Genomic DNA, 18,591 nt, shown 5'->3' with positions numbered 1-18,591 from the left:
CAGGATACGGTCTCTCCTCTGATCTAGCGTGGTGAGTTAAGTTCTTATCATCGAATAAACAGGCTTTTGGGTCTTTTTTTTAAAGATTATAGTCTTTCTTGGGGACCTTCGATGCAAAAATTTTGGTCTGTCTGTCTGTACATTTGTCTGTTCACTCTTAATGGCACCGGGTGCTTGAAACGGCCGACCCCATCCGCAGCAACCATCAATGTTGCTCAAAGTTTTGCGTTCATACTTGTGCAATTGTCTATTAAAAAGCAATTACTGCCAATGTCTGGGGCACCATAACAACACATATATATTGTGTCTATCAATCTAGACACGCCTGCAGGTAAGTTTTGACAACTCCGGCAAGTCTTGGCCAGTAATAGTTTTGCCTTATCCTCGCCAATGTTATTGGGTAGCCCAAGTGACCAGCGGTAGGTTCGTCGTGGCATGCTTGCAGTACCTCCCGGCGAAGCGAAGAAGGAACGACGAGCAAGTAGCTGCTGCCGGCGGGTGAAAAGTTCTTCTTATAAAGAACGTCATTTCGCAAGCAGTATGATGACAGCCCTCTCGAAAATAACTTCGGCACGCTATTCGTTCCCCGTTGTAGGTAATTTATGAGTAATAGTAATTCAGGGTCGTCGTGCTGCTGTTGAGAAAAGGCGGCAGAGTCCACAATTCCCAAAAAGGCCATGTCGTCGTCGTCATCCGGCGATGCCGTCCCAACAGGAGATCGAGAAAGACAGTCGGCATCAGTGTGTAGTTTTCCCGACTTGTAGGCAACAGTGAAGTCAAATTCTTGGAGCCGAAGACTCCAGCGTGCAAGACGATCAGGTGGATCTTTCAAGTTGATTAACCAACGGAACAAGTGGTGATCGCTAATAACGGTGAATGGGCGGCCGTACAAATAAGGACAAAATTTCAGGACTGCCCACACCATTGCAAGACATTCTTTCTCCGTCGTAGTATAGTTAGCTTCTGATTGGGACAGCGTCCTGCTGGCGTAGGCGATCACCTTTTCCATGTTGTCCTTCGACTGTAGGAGCACTGCTCTAAGAGCCACAGTACTAGCGTCTGTCTATAGTATTGTTGGTGCATCTTCATCGAAGTGGGCGAGCACGGGCGGTGTTTGCATGCGCTGACGAAGCTCGTGAAATGCCTGCTGCTGGTCTCCCCCCCATGTGAAGGGGATATCTTCTCGAGTAAGCTGTGTCAATGACCATGCGATGCGCAAAAAATTGGCGATAAACCGCCGGTAATAGGCACAGAGTCCCAAAAAACGTCGCTTTGATTTTATGTCTGATGGCGTCGGGAAATTCGCTACGGCAGCAATTTTATCCGGGTCGGGTCGGATCCCTTCGCTGCTCACAACGTGACCGAGGAATTGAACTCCGTGAAAGCCGAAGTCGCACTTTTCGGATTTTAGATTAAGACCGGCCAAGCGTACCGCTTCAAAAACTACTTCAAGCCTGTGTAAGTGTTTCTCGAAAGTCGCCGAAAAGACAATCACGTCGTCGAGGTACACCAAGCAGGTTTGCCACTTAAGTCCCGAGAGAAACGTGTCCATCAGACGCTGGAATGTTGCTGGCACCGAACACAAACCGAAAGGAAGTACCTGAAATTCATAAAGTCCATCGGGCGATCTCGCAATCTCTCTCATCCACTTCAATTTGCCAGTAGCCACTTTTCAAGTCCATGAATGAAAATTAGCGCGCATTTCGTAGTCTATCCAATGAATCATCAATACGCGGCAAAGGATAGACGTCTTTCTTTGTGATCTGATTTAGCTTCTGATAGTCGACGCAGAAACGCAAGCTGCCGTTCTTTTTTTGACTACTGGTGATGCCCAAAGACTGTTAGATGGCCGAATAATACCATCTTCCAGCATCGTTTTCACCTGTTTTTGGATTGCTTCACACTCTTTTGGGGCGACGCAATAAGGATTTTGCCGGATGGGTCTGGCGTCGAAATCCGTGATGATGTGGTGTTTTGTCAGTGCCGTTTGACGAACTCTTGATGTGGATGAGAAGCAGCGGTGGAACTTGTTGATCAGCGTGAGAATGTGGTCTCGCTCAATGAGAGATAACCTTGGAATAACGTCGACAGATGTCGGTGTAGTGATAGTAGGCGCTGCTGCTTTTTCCACTAAATGACAATCTTCTATTTGAGCGAGTTCGTGGAAATAGGCAATAGCCGTGCCTTTAACTATGTGTCAGCGTTCTCCGCTGAAATTTGTCAACAAGAGTTCAGTGCGTCCCTCAATAACAGTGACGACAGCCCTGGCAATAGAAATGCCGCTAGTGAATACGAGCCCCTTGAAGTTTTCAGCGATGCCACTACCGTTTTGCAAGATGTCGCAGTGCACGGATACGAGGGAGCAACTTCGTGGCGGCAGTATGACATCCTCAGCGGCAATATGGAAATGAGGTGGCTGGTGTTCCTCATCAGTAGCAGTGTGCGAGCTTATAGCGAACGTTAAGCTTCTGTCGCGGAGGTCAATCGCAGCCCCGTATTCGCGCAAGAAATCCATTCCCAATATGAGCTGTTTACAGCACTCGTGAAGAATGACGAGGGTGGCGACAAAGGCGGAACCAGCGATGAAAATTCGGGCCGTGCACTTTCCAACCGGTGTGATCAACTGACCTCCTGCAGTTCTTATGCTGGGTCCGTGCCATGGCATCTTCACCTTCCTTAGTCTTTCGGCTAGCTGTAGGCTTATAGAAAAGTGGGAGCCAGTGTCCACCAGAGCCGTCACTTGGTGGCCGTCAATGTGAACGACGAGGTCAGCGCTGATAACGTCGGTTACGTTGGCAGTTGTCCCATTCGTCGAATCAGTCGTTGCTGTCGTCTTCTTCGGTATCGGTGACTTCTAGCTGTCATTTGTCTGCAATGGGGGCTGTTTGAAATTTCGATTATTGGCGACCCTCCCCCCCCCATGGTCGCTGTGTCTAGTTTTCCTGTCGCGGACTAGGGGACCTGCCCCTGGTGACGTCGGCAAAACTGCGACGATTAGGTGAACTGGCCCGCGCAGGAGAGGGAGAACGTGATCTGGGCATTACTGGATTCTGCGGCGGTGTGTTCACAGGAGCGTCGTTGTACATGCGTCGATCGTCGTACGCAGCGTAATCAGTGTAGCGAAGAAATCTCGAGTACTGAGCGTCGCGATAACAGCAAACTCTGTAGATGTGCCCAGCTTCGCCACAATGAAAGCATACCGGTCGACGGTCAGCGGTACGCCCCAAATCGGTTTTCCGACGCTGGTAGGTAAATGGAGACTCAGTACTGGGCCACGTTGGGGGGCCGCGTTGTGGAGCATGTTGGCTATGCGGCATTCGTCGTCGGAGGAATCAGTGAGGTTGGGAAAGTGGTCGGCGCTGAGAGTAGCTGTGTTTGCAGGGTTGGTGGTGGTCTAGTCATTGGAGTGCGCTGTGCCGAAGGCACAACGGCAGGGCGTCGGACTGCATCAGCATACGTAAGATGCCGTCGCACATCACCATAGCCAGATGAAGAGAGAGCCTGACAGACCTCATCCTGGACAACATCGGCGACAAAAGACAGTGCCGGCGTCGGTTCGGTTGCTGAAATTAACCAAGCTGCCGAAGCTCCTCCCTCAAAATTTCCCAGATGACTTCTCACAGAGGCCTGTCGTTGTCGGAGAGGCTTGCCGCAGCCGTAACAAGACTACTCGTTCGAAAGTTGACTGGGTTCTGCTGGCGGTACCGTTGCTGTAGGGCCCGTTCAATAGCTGTGGCTTCTTTCGTGAACTCAGCTACTGTGGTTGGTGGATTTCTCACAAGCACAGCAAAAGTTGCTCCTTCACGCCTCACATTAAATATTGCAGCTTCCCGTCTTCCGGCATCTCGGGATCTGCCCTGTGGAAAAGACGGGTCATGTCCTCGGCGAACATAGCAATGCTCTCATTTGGTTTTTGAAATCGAACTTCCAAAAGGCATTGCACATTTTCCTTTCTGTCGAGACTAGTAAACGTGTCAACCAGCTGGTTGCGGAAGTCATCCCACGAAGCCAAGCTTCTTTTCCTGTTGATGTACAACGTCTGGGCGTTGTCCTTCAGATACAAGTACACATTCGCGAGCTTGTCTTCTGGGGTGGTCCACTGGTTGTACTTCGCACAGCATTTGAACTGGTCCTGCCAGCATTGGGCGTCTTCATAAGTGCCACGATGAAAACAATCAGGAATCATGGGATTCTGTAGTGTCATGTGCACTGGAGCTGCAGTGGCCATGGTGGTTGAAGAAGGCAAGCGATAGCTGGCAGTTTCTCGCAAGGGATTCAGCTCAGGAGCAAGGCCTAGCAGACAACGACTGAAACGGTGGACTGGTGTGTCGACGCGCGGTAGCGATTCCGGGCTCGAATGTCGGGTCCGTGAAGGGGTGCCGAGCATGAAGACTACCCCGCACCTCCACCAGTGTGACGACACGGGATCGACGAGCACACAAGGCACCTCGAACAAATACGCTTTATCGACCACAGGACAAAGACTGCAACGTCTTCTTCGTCTCTGCTCTCAGCCAAGAACACTCGCGCTGCTTCAGTGTCACCGCCACTGGCACATATACGCGTCAATAGTGTGCATATGCAACTTTTACTAGAAAAAGCATACCTAAGTAATTTTAAAAACCATAGCGCTTATCATGCTGCGCTGACCATGCAACCCTTGCTTGAAAAGACGAGTGTTTCTAACGCTTTGCTAAAACGAGACGATGGTGGCATCTACCCGTCGCCTTGCGTTCTACACCTTATCTCTGAGATGGGCGCGCACGCCGCACACCTGTCTCAGAGCCACACGTTTCATTTTCCAAAAACACTGCCAGGTGGCGCTCATGTCTCACGTGTGACATGTCTTGATGCGCTCGTTCGCCTCCGCTGCACGCTCGAGGCACTCTAATGCAGCGCCTTCTAAATACCATTTACCCATTTTTTTGCGCAGAATATCAAATAAATTGTTCACTCTTTACACACGCAAGACTATCACCTTTTGACAACATTTGCAGATGAAATGCAGATACGGGGCCAATCTTTTTTTGGCATTGCTGAGAAGGGCAACACAGGATTAAATAACCAGAGCGCTAATAGGCCAGAAAGGCCTTTTTGCTTCGTATTAACTTGGTCTAATCGCACAGGATCAATTTCTCTTCTGTCCGTGAACACCTTAAAGTGCCCTTCAGTAGGTTTGATCATTTTGAGCAGGCAAGAGGAATACATGCACAGGGTGCTCACTATGTCATCTGCCAGAATTTGTAATACTACGCACCCTGAAAAGAGGTAAAATCTCAGACTGAACTCTGCCTCACTATCTCACGGTTGTACGCCCCAACATGGTGAGGTGATGTATACAACAAGGAATGGTCCTGTGTATATCAAAGTAGTGCATGACACTGCGAAAATTATACGAAGGAACACGTATAATTTATGCAATGTGTAGCCAGAATAGAAGTCATGGTGGCCAGAAATATCAAAACATATACAAATGGAATCTATGCATAATTTGTTAACTTTGTATCGAGCGAGATGCGAGACTAAGCTGCCCCCATTTCGTCTACTATTGTGTTCTCGTCAATCTGGCATTGTGTCGGTGCTAGCATTCACAACGCTTGGCGTGTTTTTGGTGCATCGTCCCTTAAAAAATTTCAGTGTGGTGACGCTGTGTATCGTGGTAAGGACACATGATCCATGCCGGCCTGTCCAAATGTGCGTGCATCTGGCTATCCATCCCACAGAAACAGGCAGTACAATAGAGAGAACATCAAAATGACACCACACCATCGAAATGACACCACACGTAGAAGAAACCATGTGGCGTCTATCGCGGTGGCAGCTGGTAGCACAGATGTTTCTGTGTACCGCTTGAGGTGGTCGATGGCGACTCTTATGCAGCGGTTGCCGTCAATAGAGGTCGGGAGTAGACCGTAGAGGTCAACTTCGACGCGGTCGAAGTTGACCTCTATTTATTGTAGTGGAGCATACGCACCAACGCGTAGGCGCCTTCGGAAGACAACGAAAAGCCCGTGCTCTGCTTGCGGACCTCTGGTCGGCCGAACGCTTCTGTTACGAGGGTCTTAAAGAAGGACCAGTTGGCGATGGCGGTTTCGCGGTTGGTAAACCAAAGCTTAGCTACGTCTGCCAAGTAAAAGATAACGTAGGCGAGTTTAGAGTCGTCGTCCCACTTGTTGCTGGCACTTACGCGTTCGTACAAGGAGAGCCAGTCTTCGACGTCTTGTTCACCACTGCCGCTGAAGATTGGTGGGTCTCGTTGGCGGGTAGCGCCGGGGCAGGTAGACGGGGCAGCCGATGGTGCTGGCTGGGTTGGGACGGGCTGGTTGGCGACTGCGTCAGTCATGTTTGGCGGTAGTCTTTCAGGCAACTTGCGAGAGTGGAGCTCCAGGTCTGCTTGGGGATCTCAGCAGCCTCCACCAAATGTGATGACGTTTATTCGAGCAGAGAAGTCGCAACGAGGTAGCAACGAAAAGTGGGCGTACGGCAAGTCTGGCAAAGGCGGCACAAACTCTCGCGCAACCAGAGCACGGGCTTTTCGTTGTCTTCCGAAGGCGCATACGCGTTGGTGCGTATGCTCCACTACACTGTGTATATCAAAGTAGTGCATGACACTGCGAAAATCATACAAAGGAACACGTATAATTTATGCAATGTGTAGCCAGAATACAAGTGATGGTGGCCAGAAATATCAGAACATATACAAATGAAATCTATGCATGTTTTGTTAACTTTGTATCGAGCGAGATGCGAGACTAAGCTGCCCCCATTTCGTCTACTATGGTGTTCTCGTCAATCTGGCATTGTGTCGGTGCCAGCATTCACAACGCTTGGCGTGTTTTTGGTGCATCGTCCCTTAAAAAATTTCAGTGTGGTGACGCTGTGTATCGTGGTAAGGACACATGATCCATGCCGGCCTGTCCAAATGTGCGTGCATCTGGCTATCCATCCCACAGAAACAGGCAGTACAATAGAGAGAACATCAAAATGACACCACACCATCGAAATGACACCACACGTAGAAGAAACCATGTGACGTCTATAGCGGTGGCAGCTGGTAGCACAGATGTTTCTGTGTACCGCTTGAGGTGTTCGATGGCGACTCTTATGCAGCGGTTGCCGTCAATAGAGGTCGGGAGTAGACCGTAGAGGTCAACTTCGACGCGGTCGAATGGTCAGACAGGGCAGGTCAATGGCTGTAGAAGACCAGCGATGCTGCGAGTAGGAACCTTGCGACGTTGACACGCAGGGCACGACCGAACGTACCAGCGAACGTATCGATACATGGCTCGCCAGTAGTACCTCAGGCAGAGACGCGAGTACACCTTGAATGTGCCAGCATAATCGCACTGAGGGTCGTCGTGACAGGCGCTGGAAATGTCCTCGCGCAAATGACGGGGGCTCACGAGGAGCCACTTGCGGCCGTCGTTCAGGTAATTGCCACGATACAGCAAGCCTTCACGAAGTGCAAAGTGTTGGACTTGACGACATAGGATGCATGAGACAGAGTTTGAGGCACGTTAAGACAAAATGTCAAGCAGGGAAGCGATCCAGGGATTTTTGCGCTGTTCTTCAAACATGTCAGTAATGGTCAGAGAAGATAAATAACAAGCAGAAGCTGGTGAGCCAGCAGAGTTGGAAGGCAGTGGCGATCGAGATAGGGCGTCAGCATCCGTGCTTTCGTCCAGAGCGATAAATCACACGTATATCATACTCCTGTAAAAGTAAAGCCAGCGAGCCAGGCGCCCATTCGGGTCTTTCAAGGACAACAGCCAGCATAGAGTGTGGTGATCCGTATCAACATCAAACTGACGCCCATTGAGGTAGGTGCGAAATTCACCGATTGCTCAAACAATTGCCAAACACTCCTTTTCTGTGACGGAGTAATTTGACTCCACCTTTGTTAGGGTACAACTGGCATATGCTACAACGTACTCACCAAAGTCTGGTTTACACTGAGCGAGTATCGCGCCAAGGCCGACACCGCTAGCATTTGTGTGCATTTCTGTAGGCGCGTTGGGATCATAGTGGTGCAGAATTGGAGGAGACATGAGGATTAGGCGGAGTGTCGTAAATGATTCATCGCAATCGGCATTCCAAGCTGAGAGAGGTCATTGCTGCCGGTAAGAAGCTGTGTCAAGGGGGATATAATGGAGGCAAAGTTGCGGATGTAGCGCCGAAAATATGAACACAGCCCAATAAAGCTTCGGAGTTTCTTTAGAGTGATGGGCTTGGGATATTCGGTAACTGCTCGAAGTTTGGCCGGACCTGGCGAAATTCTCTCTTTGGCGACGACGTGGCCTAGGATGGTGAGCTGACGGGCGCCAAAATGACATTTCTTTAGGTTTAACTGCAAGCCGGCGTTAGTGAGGCACTCGAGAACTTGTCCAAGGCGAACGATATGAGATGGAAAATCCGCAAAAAAAAACACTATGTCATCTAAGTAGCATAAACAGGTTTGCCATTTGAGGCCTCTGAGAATGGTGTCCATCATCCTCTCGAAGGTAGCAGGCGCATCGCTAAGGCCGAAAGGCATTACGTTAACCTCGTATAAACCGTCGGGGGTGACGAATGCCGTTTTTGGATGATCGGCTTCAGCCATGGGCACTTGCCAGTAGCCTGAGCGCAGATCCAGAGATGAGAAATATTCGGCTCCTTGAAGGTAATCCAGGGTGTTGTCGATGCGAGGTAGGGGATAAACGTCCTTCCGCGTAATCTTGTTCAGGCGGCGGTAGTCAACGCAAAATCATATCGAACCGTGTTTTTTGCGCACCAGCATAACAGGAGAGGTCCAGGGACTGTTTGATTCCTGAATCACGCTACGTTGCATCATGTCATCGACGTTGTCACTAATAACGTGGCGTTCGACCTCCGATACTCGAAGGGAACGCTGTTGCAGGGGAGTATGATGACTGGTGTCAATACGATGAACCACTGCAGACATGTACCCAATAATGGCTGGCCAATGTCAAAAGAGGCACAAAAGCATTCAATCAGTTGAACAGTCTTTAACAACCTTTGCGCGCTGGACTGGAAGCGAGACAGCTACAGAACAGAAAACAGGAGGCTGAGAGCATGACACACGAACGTCATCGTCTTTTCTCTCACTGGCACAGAGCAGGCGCAGATGTGCACAGATACAATATATATATATATACTGTAACGGGGTTTATTTGCAAAGCAGAACGCACAAGGCAAAGCAGTCAGCAGTGTCCAGCCAAGCGCAGCAAGCATGAGCTTATGCTAATGGCGATGCCCCTGAGGCGCCGAGAAATGCCGCGGAGGCCCCTTTCTTCACTACAATTGCCCTCCGCAGAAAAAGGCGCCATCCATTAGGGAGAAGAAACGACTAAAGGGTCATAATATGGCTTGAGGCGAGAGACGTGGACAGTGTCGCGGCTGCGGTAGCGTAGGTCTGTGGATGGGATGATGGGCTCCACGATATAGTTGACGAGTGACGTTTGCTCTACAACGCGGTATGGCCCGATGTATTTGGGAAGAAGTTTTGCGGAGCGGCCAGGTGCGGTAGCAGGTGCCCGAAGCCATACCAATGAACCAGGTGGAAAGTTTGGAGCCGAAGGGTCCCCAGTCTGGCGGGATGTTGCTGCCACTGGTCCTCGGTAGAAAAAGAGCAGGCAAGCTGGGAGCATTCTTCAGCATGTCGAGCAGCTCCGGACAGAGTTGTATTTTCGGACTCATAAGGTTTATATGGAAGAATAGTGTCTACTGTATTTGAAGGCTCTCGTCCATACAGAAGAAAGTATGGCGAAAATCCAGTAGTAGCTTGTACGGCAGTGTTATACGCATAGGTGACGAACGGGAGAACTTGGTCCCAATTTGAATGATCAGAGGCGACGTACATCGACAGCATATTGCCAAGAGTACGGTTGAAGCGCTCCGTCATGCCAATTGTTTGAGAGTGGTATGCTGTACTTGTGCGGTGCACGATCCGGCATTCGTTGAGTAATGCCTTCAAGGCATCAGAAAGGAAGGCACGGCCTCTGTCACTTAAGAGCTCGGAAGGGGCACCATGACGCAGAATGAAACGTTGCAACAGAAACGTTCCAACGTCACAGGCTGTGGCAGTCGGCAGCGCGGCTGTTTCGGCATAGCGTGTCAGATGGTCTATCGCAACAATAATCCAGCGATTACCAGCTAGAGTTGATAGTGGTCTGTAAATGTCAATGCCGACGCGATCAAAAGGTCGACTAGGACAAGGAAGAGGTTGTGACGGGTAGACTTGCCCGGGAAGTAACTTTCATCGTTGGCACTGAGCACACGAGCGAATGAATTTCCGCACGTAGTTATACATGCCACGCCAATAAAATCTGAGTCGAAGCCTAGCGTATGTCTTGAAGAGGCCTGCGTGGGCGCACTGTGGGTCTGCGTGAAAAGCTTCGCAGATAGTAGCTCGAAGATGGCTGGGTATCACAAGGAGGCACTTGTGACCGTCAGAAGGGTAGTTGCGTCGATAAAGAAGATCATCCCTTAGGCAAAAGTTGCTAGCCTGGCAGCGGAGAGCACGAGACGGCGAAGGAGTGAGAGGATCAGAAAGAATGCTCATGAGGCCAGTGATCCAGGGATCCTTTCGTTGTCCCACCGTCATGTTGCACAAGGCGGATGACGCAAGTGCAGGCTCGAGGGAAGAGAGGCAAACACCTTCATCCGATATGGGTGAGCGAGAAAGGGCATTGGCGTCCGCGTGCTTACGACCAGATCTGTAAATAACGTGGATGTCGTATTCCTGAAGTTTGAGCGCCCAGCGAGCAAGTCGTCCGGAGGGGTCTTTAAGTGTGGACAGCCAACAAAGGGCGTGGTGGTCAGTGAGGACGTCGAATGTGTGACCATACAGGCAGGGGAAAAATTTTCCAAGGGCCCATATAATAGCTAAACACTCTTTCTCAGTCACGGAGTAGTTAGCCTCGGCTTTCATCAAAGTTCGGCTTGCGTAGGCGACAACATATTTATCAAACCCTGCCTTTCGTTGCGCGAGCACAGCGCCAAGTCCAACACCGCTGGCATCAGTATGAACCTCCGTGGTAGCGGCAGGATCGTAGTGGCGGAGGACGGGTGGTGAAGTTAGCAGGCGGCGTAATTTGGTGAACGCATTGTCTCATGCTGGTTACCAAGCGGAAAGGTCCTTGTCGCCGCTAAGAAGGTCCGTAAGGGGCGCACATACGGAAGCAAAATTTCCAATAAAGCGTCGGAAGTATGACGACAAGCTGACAAAACTTCTAAGTTCCTGTAAGTTCTTTGGCTTCAGAAAATCGGCAACTGCTCGAAGCTTGGCGGGGTTGGGAAGTATGCCGTCCCGCGATACGACGTGGCCAGGAATGGTGAGCTGCTGGGCATCAAAACAACACTTCTTGAGGTTGAGTTAAAGGCCGGCGTCGGTGATGCCTGTGTCGATTTAAATGGGTGTCGAAATCGGTGGAAAAGACAACTACGTCATCGAGGTAGCATAAACATATGTTCCATGAGGCCTCGTAAAATAGTGTCCATCATTCTTTCAAAAGTGGCTGGAGCATTACAAAGGCCGAAAGGCATAACGATAAATTCGTATAATCCATCAGGTGTGACAAATGCTGTTTTCGGTCGGTCAGATGCTTCCATAGGAACTTGCCAGTATCCAGACCGTAAATCCAGCGAAGAGAAGTATTCTGCTCCCTGCAAACAGTCAAGGGCGTCGTCTATTCGCGGTAACGGGTAAACGTCCTTGGGGATGATCTTGTTTAAACGTCGATAGTCCACACAGAACCGAATGGAGCCGTCCATCTTCTTAACAAGAACGACCGGTGGCGCCCAGGGACTGTTAGAAGGCTGTATAATACCCCGCTGGAGCATGTCAGCAACCTGGTCGTCAATAACACGGCGCTGCCACGCTGAGACTCGGTAGGGCCGCTGCCGTAGAGGCGTATGGCTTCTTGTGTCAATCTTGTGAGATATGTTCGATGAGCGACTGAGGCCAGAAGCGTGGCTGTCAAAAGAAGTACGAAACTTTTGCAGCAGGTTCACCAACTGGCTTCGTTCTAAGAAGACGTTGCGACATCGATGGAACGGTGGAAAGCGTCAAGGAGTGACTAGTCAACAACAGAGTCAGAAATGAGTGCGCTGAGGTCCGTAGAAAGTAAACTAGATGAAGCGTCAAAAATGTGACGGGGGTCGATCGGATGCACCTGACCGAGACATTCACCATAGAATAAAGGTAAAGGCTTTTCTAGCGTATTGTACACGAGCGTCTTCGTGACGCCATGGTGGAGAGTAAGGAGAGCAACGGGCAGTGGAGAACATTTGCGTTGAATGAACAGGGCAGAGGGCGTAAATAGAACATCACCGTCGGAAATAGCGTCACACGACACAGTCACCAGCAGAGAAGAGCGCGGTAGTACGATGGTGTCGTCAGAAACAGACAGTTTATAATATGGCAGGGAGGCTTCGACAGCGTCAACATCAGGAAGTGCAGATAGCTCAAGTTCAGCGCGACAGCAGTCCATGACGGCATTATTATTCGCAAGGAAGTCCCAGCCGAGTATAATGTCATGGGAACACGAGAGCAGCACTACGAATTCGACGATATACACAATCCCTTCGATGACGACTCGTGTGGTACAGGCTGTGACAGGTGTTACACTTTGTGCGTTAGCCGTTCCAAGAGAGAGGCCAGATAATGACGTCAGAACTTTGCGGAGTTTGCGGCACAGGTTGATGGAAAGGACGGATAGAGCGGCTCCGGTGTCGACAAGCGCCATGACGACGACACGATCGACTGACACTTCAATGACGTTAGCTGGACAGGGGCGAGGACTTGTGCATGGCGACGGGGACGCAGTTCGTGCCTCGCGAACTGCGGCCGTTAGTTTTCCTGGTCGGTGGGTCCGGAACGGTGACGCATAGGGGAAAGCGAACGTCGACGTGGAGATGGGGAGCGGCGGGTGGAACCGTGTGCACGATCAGAAGGAAAGGAAGAGGAAGGAGGGCTTGAAGGCGTAAAAAAGAACTGAGGGTCGAAAGAGGGCATTCGTCGAATGTTCTGAGCAGCCTGGCGACGACGACAATAACATGCCACGTGGACAACACCGCCACAAGCAAAACATATCGGACGGTTGTCGTAGGTCCGCCATTGGTCGGAGTAGACTCCGACTTGCGGCTGGCGGGCAGAAAACTGCGGCCGAGGTGGTATCGGCATAGGCGGCGGTGAATACATAGGAGCTGGCTGGAACGCAGGCTGTCGAGGTCGAGCAACGGCCTCGGCATACGTGAGAGGTGTGGCGACTGGCGGCAGTTCACGGGCGGGAGGAAGAACTTGTGCGACCTGGTCTTGAATGAAGTCGCGGAATGTAGAGTCAATCTGCGTGGTTGATCGGGTACGCAGGACATCAAAGAGATCTGAGGAGCGACCTCAGCACGGATGAGCTCTTGGATCTTGGAGAGAAGAGGGGCATGGTCTTCTCCTATGCCAAGGGTGGACAGGCTGGACAAAGAGTCGTCGAGCACCGAGGGACGTTGGGTGGAAAGACGTTGCCTGCGCAACTCATCAAAACTCTGGCATAACTCGGTCAGTTCTAGGGCAGTGCGAGGACTCTTAGAAAGCAAAATTTGGAAAGCGTCGTCCTCAACGCCCTTCATGATGTGCTTGATCTTAAGCTCTTCGGACGTCGACTTGTAGACTCGCTTGCAAAGGTCCAGAACGTCCTCAATATAGCTTGTGAAGTTCTCACCAAGCTGCCGAGACCGAGTATGCAAGCGTTGTTCGGCACGGCGTTTGCGTACCTCAGGCCGTCCGAAAACTTGTGTGAGGCTCGTTTTGAAGACCGACCATGTAGGGAGTTTCGCTTCGTGGTTTATAAACCACAGCTTGCCACGTCTGACAGGTAGAAGGAGACGTAGGCCAACTTGGCGGCGCCATCCCATTTGTTGCGAGTACTCACTCGCTCGTACATTGAAATCCAGTTGTCAACGTCCTTGTCTTTTGTGCCTGAGAAAACAGGGGGATCTTGCAGACGCAGAGAACCGGCGCAGCAGACAGTAGGCAGTGCTGGTGGAGGAGTTGGAGCGGCGCTTGCGTTGGTAGGCATAATGGATGATAAAATGCGATTTCGAAGCTCCAGAGTGATCGAAACCTAGCAGACTCCACGACTTGTAACGGGGTTTATTTGCAAAGCAGAACGCAGAAGGCGAAGCAGTCAGCAGCGTCCGGCCAAGCGCAGCAAGCACGAGCTTATGCTGATGGCGATGCCCCTGAGGCGCCGAAAAAATGCCGCTGAGGCCCCTCTTCTTCACTACAATATATATATATATATATATATATATATATATATATATATATATATATATATATATATATATATATACATACATACAAAAGATAGCTTAAGGGCCTTTAAAATGACTCAAGTGGAAGCACAAATTAAGAAAGAACAACAGCAATCTTTGAATATGAATTATTTAATTCTAAGCCCATGGGCTTTTCCACTCGTTGCTCTTAAGACAGCCAAGAAATGACGGGTTCAGAAACGAAGCATCATTAAACCACTATGGCAAGCTATCAATTTTTTAGGTTGCATTATGAATAAACAGAATTAAGAGACCACTAAAGTCACTCACCAATACCGAAATCCAGCAGCTTTGAAAGAAAAGGAGAAAAGAAAGTCAGATGAGAACAGAAATAAGGTAGCACGTGGCACACTAAAGTTGGGGTCAACTTCGGAAGTCTGCAGCATTTCCTCCTCGATGAGAGTGCATTCCAGACTGATGTCAGGCACTGCAGGAAACATAAGCGTGCCTTTGCATAAAACAGTTTATTTTATAGATGACTTTAAGTGCCGCGATACCGGGCTGTTAACCTTCGTGCTTCATATCTTTCACAACAAAGCGAAAGGTGTCATGGGAGCTGCATACAAATGAAAACTGCTGGGTTGGTGCCTCCGTTTCATAGCCTTATTGATTCAAGCCACGATATACAAAAAAAGAAAGCATTGGCTTAGCAGCCCAACATGGCGGCAGCCACATGTATCGCGGGAAATAGCCTATACAAGCAGGACCATTTTTCTTATCACAGAGGTGACTGGCTGCTGTGCTTCGATAATCTGGTGTGGGATCTCCAGACTTCTCAGGTAGTACCCAGCTATTCGAGGTATGCACTTGTCCTCAGCGAAAAGCGCTATGGAAGGTCTGCACACTCGCCCTGTGTGCAAAAAGCTCCCTACACGCAGTGCATACGATATAGATGCAGCGACTTAGACGGCTAGAGAACTCCAGAACACCTCCTGCCCGTCGACCCACGAGCAGTGCATACAGACAAATTTACACAATGACACGGCAACTGTGAGATCTCTTAGTGGATAAAGGCTCAATACATGCCCTTTACAGTCTTGGTTTGAGCAGTTTTACTTTCTGCATCTAGCAATGGTATTTAAGCACGTGCTAGCACTTTGCACTCTTGATGACAAACAGACACCTTTGCACCTTCAATGACAAACAGACAGAATAAATTACAACTCTTGCATCAACATGAACACCTTAACTACATTCTGAAGTTTTACATGCCATAACAAAACAATCGTGGAGCTTGCTATCGTGTAGGCTAATTTTGGTTTTTACTGCCTCATTTTCTTTAACAAGCACTTACCTGTAATTACACAGGTGTTTTTATATTGAACATTCACAGAAATGCCATTGTCGTGGCCAGGAATCAAACTCAAGTCCTAAAATGCAGCGACACGTCACATTGCCTGACAGGCTATGACGGTAGGTGGTAGAGCAAGAAAGATGTCTGATACAAAATGAAGCATTTGAGAAGTTCGATTTCTGCGAGTGCCACACAAGGCCTTTAGAATTTCCGATAATTAAACACGTTTCTTCAGAGCTTGATGTATCCGAGATACTGCACACATTTGCTTTATTTATTTAAACATACTGCCAATCCCTCACGGGATTCTCGCAGGAAGGGCGTAGACACAGTACATGTCAGAGAATTTTTCGCCCCGCCATGGTGGTCTAGTGGCTAAGGTATTCGGCTGCTGACCCACAGGTCGCGGGATTGAATCCCGGCTGCGGCGGCTGCATTTCCGATGGAGGTGGAAATATTGTAAGCCCGTGTGCTCAGATTTGGGTGCACGTTAAAGAACCCCAGGTGGTCGAAATTTCCGGAGCACTCCACTACGGCGTCTCTCATAATCATATGGTGGTTTTGAGACGTTAAATCCCACATATCAATCAATCAATCAATGTCAAAGAATTTCAAGAAATGTGGGGTTACAGAGTCGGTGGAGTGTAGTGCACATTATACATTCTTCATTGAATAAGTATGAACAAGGAACGCATACATTTTACAAAAGTAATTTACCGTACAGGTTTTGATATTACAGGTTACAAAAAAAAACGTCTTCATTACAAATCTTTTCAAAATTCATGATTTGGTGATAAGATGAAACACAAATGAGTCTATAAACACATCCACTCAGTGATAAGTTATAGTCACATCGTGTCAATTTTCTTTTCTACCAGCCTTAAGAACTCTGTTAAACTCGTGGTACCAGTTATTGAGTTGCCTAGAGAATTCCAATCCCTTATTGCTAATAGAAAGAAAGCGTACTTGAAACAGTCTACGTTGAACTTAGCCTTTGGGGATGTTTTAGTCTGGTTAGGCTTGTTCGATCAACGGATATATAATCTGAGGCCTCAAATTTTAGGCGACTGTAAATTAGTTCATACAGAAATTTTAATCTGGCTATCTTGATTCTATTATCGAGGGTGAACAGGCCAGCTTGTTTTAGTAGCTCTGTCGGAGAGTCGCTAAAGCTTTTTCTTTTTGTTTTGCATGACATGCTTCATCTTTCAGACAGGTAGTCCTGACTTGAGCTAGCGTAAGGCCCTCCACATCGAAGTTTCATTGCTCAAATTTGAATTTTCATTTACGTAACCTCGACATACACGCTAGGTGCTACATTCAATGGCCACAATGAGCATAGAAGTATGCAAGATTTACTCACTCATCGGCATCACTTTCTGAGGAGTCTCTTCAAAACCTCGCCATTTTAATGCAACTTTTTCGCAATTCCCGTTCCTTTCTCCTACCCTCTAAATTTAAGAAAGAAACTGGTTAGTTCATGGGATTTGAAGTCCCAAAGCAACACGGGACATGAAAGACGACGTGGTGGAGGAGCCCGGATAACGTGCGCCGACATCGCTTAGAACATGCACGTCGTAATGAGTCTTTCAAACGGGATCGAACCTGCATCTTTCGGGCCAGTATCCGAGCACTGACACCACACCACGGTGGCTAGAAATGAAACCGAAGTCTGCAGTCGCAACACTCAACACGCTTTTAGATATTTTGTTTAGAATTACTGCATCGAGATATAATCCCTTTTGGTTTTTACAGGCAGCTAGGGGTTCTGTAAATACAGTGTGACCGTTCACACTCTTGCGAAAGCCTGCATAACGCTTAGTGCAAGACAAAAAAGGAAAAAAAAAAATGGCTCCAAACTTGCATGTTACACCGCAAATGTAGTCGAAAGACGATAGTCTTGCGTCTGGAGAGAGTGAACAAAATGTTTACTTGATGTTCTGCGCTTCTTGCACAGCGTTAGAGTGCCTCGAGCGTGTAGCGGAGGCGAATGGCCGCATCGAGGCACTTTAGACACACGCGCCATCTGGCAGTTATCTTCGAAAACGAAGGCGTGCAGCCCGCGGAGAAAGATGCGCGCCAGTTTCCGAGGTGATAAGGTGTAGAACGCAAAGCGACGGGCAGGTGCCACCACCGTGACGTCGAAGCAAAGCGTTGGAAACACCTTTTTGAGCATCGCGTTTCACTATCAGCGCAGCGCGATAAACGCTGCGCTGATTCCTTAGAGTTACTTGTGTGTGTCTCTTCAAGTATGAAGGCAGACATAGAAAACTTCGAAGTGTTGTTATGGCGCCTCAGATATGCGCAAGAAATGCTTTTTAACTGACAATCGCACAACCATGAACGCTAAACCTTGAGCAATATTGGTGGGCACTGCGAATGGGGTTGGACGTTTGGTGCCGTTTACGGTATCGTTAGGACGGACAAACAGACAAAAGTACAAATAGACAGACAGACCAAAACTTTTCCGTCGAAGGTCCACAAGAAAGATTAAAAAACAGCCCCTTCCCACTCACCCCGACCTAAAGTTATCCGAGGCCAAGGCGACAGCATTCGCGAAGAGAAACTTGTACGAAACTTCACTCGCAAACTCTACGCATCGCGAGAGGAAGTTTCAGAAAGAAAACGAACCGTTGGCAGACCAGGAGAGGGACGAAACCGTTCGAAGGCGCGACTTGTCCACATCGAAACGCAGGAACGGCTGCACCGACGAAGAGCACCACAGCTGAACGTCTTCACCGGCGGTGGCGAACATCTCGACGAAACTGCAAGAGCGGCGCTGTCTTGTCAAACCAAGTCGTTTCACTGCGCGCTGTCAGTTGCAAGATGAACTAGATGAACTACACTCGATTCGCGCGTTTTTGTTCGCAGCCGTTGCTGCCATGCACAAACATGTGCACAAACTGCGCGCGCCTACGCAAATGTATTCGTCCGCGGAAACATTTCGAGACTAGCTTGTATGTTCT

At 49.1% G+C, this 18,591-nt stretch overlaps 1 protein-coding gene across 2 annotated transcripts in view; it reads right to left on the bottom strand.

Annotated features, from left to right (window-relative positions):
• Positions 1-18,544, bottom strand: part of LOC142771930 (protein NEDD1-like) — a 108,825-nt gene extending 90,281 nt beyond the window's left edge. Inside the window, exons 1-2 of one of the 2 annotated variants that reach the window (XM_075873928.1) lie at positions 18,257-18,538; positions 14,602-14,758 (exon numbers count right to left, since the gene is read on the bottom strand). In XM_075873928.1, the coding sequence (XP_075730043.1) occupies positions 14,602-14,758; positions 18,257-18,310 (211 nt within the window). In that variant the 5' untranslated portion in view covers positions 18,311-18,538. Of the gene's footprint in view, positions 1-14,601; positions 14,759-18,256 lie in introns of both variants that reach the window. The other variant, XM_075873929.1, reaches the window with a different exon arrangement.
• Between the last annotated feature and the right edge of the window lie 47 nt (positions 18,545-18,591).

Source organism: Rhipicephalus microplus, chromosome 9 (genome assembly GCF_043290135.1).
Source record: "Rhipicephalus microplus isolate Deutch F79 chromosome 9, USDA_Rmic, whole genome shotgun sequence".
NCBI lineage: Eukaryota > Metazoa > Arthropoda > Arachnida > Ixodida > Ixodidae > Rhipicephalus > Rhipicephalus microplus.
This window is presented reverse-complemented; position numbering and strand designations above follow the sequence as displayed.